The sequence below is a fragment of the Tursiops truncatus genome, chromosome 3, assembly GCF_011762595.2.
Source record: "Tursiops truncatus isolate mTurTru1 chromosome 3, mTurTru1.mat.Y, whole genome shotgun sequence".
Taxonomy (NCBI): domain Eukaryota; kingdom Metazoa; phylum Chordata; class Mammalia; order Artiodactyla; family Delphinidae; genus Tursiops; species Tursiops truncatus.
In genome coordinates this window covers 55,290,565-55,295,192 of record NC_047036.1, presented here as the reverse complement: position 1 = coordinate 55,295,192, position 4,628 = coordinate 55,290,565, and the positions used below count along the sequence as shown (strand labels likewise).

Genomic DNA, 4,628 nt, shown 5'->3' with positions numbered 1-4,628 from the left:
GCTCTGAAACTGGGATTGGGCGCCGGGGGCGGGGCCGGGCCGAACTGAACTTCGCCCCGCCTGGCTTTGTCAGGCCCGGACTGTCGCCTGGGGCTCGGGCGGGTCGGTGCCCTCACCCCCACCGCACCTCAAGGCAACAGCTAGGAGAGCTCTGGAAAGGTTGTTAAAGGTGAGAGCAAACCCTCCGGAAAGTTGGGTTTGCAACCCTCGCAAGGTTGCAATCCCCCTCCTTTCTATTTTTGAAAAAGTTTGGCACTGGATGAAGGAGACTTGCGTACTATGACCAGTGACACATGGCAGACCGTGCGTGTTAAGAATCATTGAAGGACAGGAGAAACAAAACAGAACAAATTCAACATTTTAATTTTGATATAAATTATGTAAATAGTTTCCAGAAAGTAGCTAAAATATTCCACTGTACAACATATAAAAATGGTATCGGAAGAAGCTAGAGACCAGAGAGAAATTGTGAATAAGGCACAAAGTTTATTTACACTCTTAATTGCATCCTAAACTGTTTTATAATTCTTATTTACAACCCACAGAGTTTCTGTATTCTGAATTATTCCTTCACATTTTCTGATATTTGGCATAATGTTCAAACACATTTCATACACACTGACCTCTCCCAACACCACTCACAAGGCTAAATAAATACTAGAGAAAAAGATTAAGAGATTATTTGAAGGTTTGATCTTCTATTTACTTCAACATGACAGAAATCAGTTCTCTGTGCTGAAATACTACAAGAGTGAAGAATTAACAAACTAATTCACCTGAAAAGTCTATTATCTCTGTTCAAGTACCACTGAATAAAACGAATATGAATCTGTCAAGTAACAATCTCATGGGCAGGCTGCTTTCTATGTCTCATCACTCTCATAGTCTTCTATTATCATGTCTTCCTCTTCCATGTCTCTCTGGGCTGAAAAGGGCTGAGGCTGGCTGGCAGGCAGTTCACTCCCACTATCCTGACTCAAAGGAAGAGACCAGGTTTCAGGTTCAGCTGTCTGAGTGCGTTCACCCAGCGCTTCCTCTGCAGGTTGCCCTCCACCAAGCTGGGCTTCATCTCCACTGTCCAGGTCTGTCATTCCATGCTCCCTGTCAGTCAGGGCTTCCATTTTCAATCTGCCAGATGCATAACACAGGCATTAATAATAATCAAAGGAGGGGATTCCTTTAAATTACACCATGAGTGTGGTGATTATGAAGCCCTCTCCTGTAGTCTCTCATTTACCTTCCTTGTGCTGTTTAGCCAGGTGGACCGGTTTATTTAACAATATAAACAAAACTAAAAAGTAAATGACAAACTGAATAAATCATTACAACTTATAACACAACCAAGTTAATTAATATCTTTAGTAAAGATTTCTTACAAAAAGAAAGAATTAAATGGAATAGGAAAACAGACATAAAACATGTACAGATAGCTTACAGAAGAATGGTTACTAAATAAATTGCTCAACCTAATTTGTAATTTTAAAATGGAAATTAATATTGTCATCTTTCAAACTGGTAAAGACCTTTTAAAATAATAAAACCCAGTGGTGGTACGAGGAGAAAAGAACATGCTGAAACACTGTTAAGTGGGCATAAGATTGGCAAAATATTCTTGGAAGCAATCTGGCAATATAGAGCAAAGGTGTATATCCATTGATCCAGCAATTTTATTTCTAGGAATTCATCCTACATAAATAGTATTTGATATGCATGATGATTTAGCTTCAAGGAAGGCTGTGACAACAAAAGCTGGAAACAAGCTAAATGTACAAAACCAAGGTGTAGGAGGACTTCCCTTGTGGTCCAGTGGTTAAGAATCAGCCTTCCAATACAGGGGATGCGGGTTTGAACCCTGGTCGGGGAACTAAGATCCCACATGCCACGGGGCAACTAAGCCTGTGCGCCACAACTAGAGAGAAGCCTATGTGCCACAACTAGAGAGAAGCCCTCGCGCTGTAACGAAAGATCCTATGTGCCACAACTAAGACCCAACGCAGCCAAAAATAATAAATAAAACAAAACAAGGTATAGGTTCAATTATAGGAAATTATGCAGCTATTAAATAGCAATATTAAATGTTAAGTTTAAGTATTAATATTCAATATTATCAATATAAATCAAAGATAATGTTAAAATGGTCACTAATGTTAAAATGGTCACTATAAATGAAAGACAACAGTACTACTAGTCATTGTAATAAGTAGCACTGACAAATCCTGCCTCCCAATTCAGATCAAGTAGCTGAACCAGTAATAAAACACTGACTCCCATTCTTTTAATTACATCTTAGGAGGAAAAAGACAATAGAAGACAATGGTCTTCCCTTGATTTTGATGTCATAATCTTGTGGGGAAAGGAGCCAGTGAAAACAGCTGGTCCTTCTTTGATTCAGAGGGAAGTGAGGAGAAAAGGGAAGTTTATAAAAGGTTTGAGCCCTGATCACATCCCAGTGGGATGATGCTGTAAGATCCATCCATCACTGTATTTCTGTAAAAGGAAAGATGGGCTCCCAATAGCTAAGTCATTATAAGGAAGAAACCATTAACACTACAAAGGCCTTTACTGAATCTATGAAGGCAGAGGGAAAAAAAGCCCAGATAAGCTAGTTTTCCATTTGGGACCAGGAATAGGAGAACTAGTAGAAGGGGTAATAGATGCCATTTCTATCATTTACTTTTATCCTTGCAACCAGGAAGCAAGCACTTTTTAACCTTTTTTAGAATACCTGAGTGCATAATTTAACCTTACAAATAAGCCAAGTAGAAATGAACTACAAGCACTGTGTTAATCACTGATATTAGGCCAGAAGCCATTTTGCAATGGAATGAACAGTATAGATGTAGATTTATCTCTCTCTCTATTTTTTTACTTGTCTGAATTTTCTGTGATAAAGAAATAAAAAAGACAGTGCTCTTTTGAGGTAGTTCCTGATTATTGCAGTCTCCAAATATAGGCTAAGAACACCTCTTGGCATGAAAGCTGAAAAGGGGTTTTCAGCTATGCAAAATTTGTTGAACTCAAGGATTTTAAAGATTTCTCTGCCTCTGTGATTCAATGATTCTATTTAGCCTAATAGTCCATTCTGAGATGGTGAAAATAGCTGTTACATGTAATATATATAATAGATGGGTCTACAATGCAATCATATGGTCTCTGATCACTAGTACAACATGTATTTCTTGGCCTTTACAGATAACATTTATTGACTGTATAATGAATAAATACATAAGGTATTTGGTGGTTATTTCAGTAACAGCTCTTTGAAAATTAAAATGATCAGCTTACCTTCCAAAGTGTCGCTTCAGAGGAAGTCTTCCAATATCCTGGATAAAAGAAATCTGAGCTAAAAGAGATTTTTAAAAAGCTTTAAATAGACATTTCTCCAAAGAAGAATGGCCAAAAAGCACATGAAAAGACGCTTAAAGTCACAAATTGTTAGGAAAATGCAAACCAAAACCATGAGATACTATTTCACACCCCTTAGGATGGGTATTATCAAAACACCCCATAAAACAACAAGGTTTGACAAGGACGTGGAGAAAGCTGTAGAAATACAAAATGGTGTAGCTGCTGTGGAAAATGGTAAGGTAGTTCCTCAAAAAACTGAAAACAGAATTACTATATAATCAATTCCACTTCTGGGTATACACCCAAAAGAATTGAAAGCAAAATCTCGAAGAAACATCTGTATATCCATACTTATAACAACATTATTCATAACAGTCAAAACGTGGAAGCATATATATATATGTATAGCTGATTCACTTTGTTATACAGCAGAAACTAACACACCATTGTAAAGCAATTATACTCCAATAATGGTGTTAAAAAAAAAAAGTGGAAGAAACTTGTGTCCAAAAACAGATGAATGGATAAACAAAATGTGGTAAATATATACAATGTAATATTATCCAGCCTTAAAAAGGAAGGAAGTTCTGACACATGCTATAACATGGATAAACCCTGATGACATGCTGAATGAAATAAGCCAGTCACAAAAAGATAAATATTGTATGGTTGCACTTAAGTGGGTACCTAGGGTGGTCAAATTCATAGATAGAAAGTAAGTAGTGTTGGACTTCCCTGGTGGCACAGTGGTTAAGAATCCATCTGCCAATGCAGAGGACACAGGTTCGAGCCCTGGTCTGGGAAGATCCCACATGCCACGGAGCAACTAAGCCTGTGTGCCACAACTACTGAGCCTGTGCTCTAGAGCCCGTGAGCCACAACTACTGAGCCCATGTGCCACAACTACTGAAGTCCATGTGCCTAGAGCCTGTGCTCCACAACAAGAGAAGCCACCACAATGAGAAGCCCACGCATCACAACAAAGAGTAGCCCCTGCTCGCCGCAACTAGAGAAATCCCGTGTGCAGCAACGAAGACCAAACACAGTCAAAAATAAATAAATGAAATAAATACATTTTAAAAATAAAATAAAATAAAAAGAAGTAAAGGGAGCTATAATGACAATGACTCATCAAATAGGGAATATCAGTAAAGAGAAGGAAATTGCAAAAAAGAACCAAATGGAAATTCTGGACTTGAAAAGTACAATAACCAAAATGAAAAGTCCACTGCAGGGGCTCAATAGTAGATTTGAACTGGGAGAAGAAATAATCAGTAACC

The 4,628-nt window shown here is 38.2% G+C and overlaps 1 protein-coding gene across 1 annotated transcript in view; it reads right to left on the bottom strand.

The window, feature by feature from the left end:
* Positions 1 to 342: 342 nt before the first annotated feature.
* The window catches only part of RAD17 (RAD17 checkpoint clamp loader component), a 31,828-nt gene continuing 27,542 nt past the window's right edge, over positions 343 to 4,628 (bottom strand). The window contains exons 17-18 of the mRNA XM_033852918.2: positions 3,286 to 3,343; positions 343 to 1,128 (exon numbers count right to left, since the gene is read on the bottom strand). Of these exons, the coding sequence (XP_033708809.1) occupies positions 864 to 1,128; positions 3,286 to 3,343 (323 nt within the window). The 3' untranslated portion in view covers positions 343 to 863. The remainder of the gene's footprint in view (positions 1,129 to 3,285; positions 3,344 to 4,628) is intronic.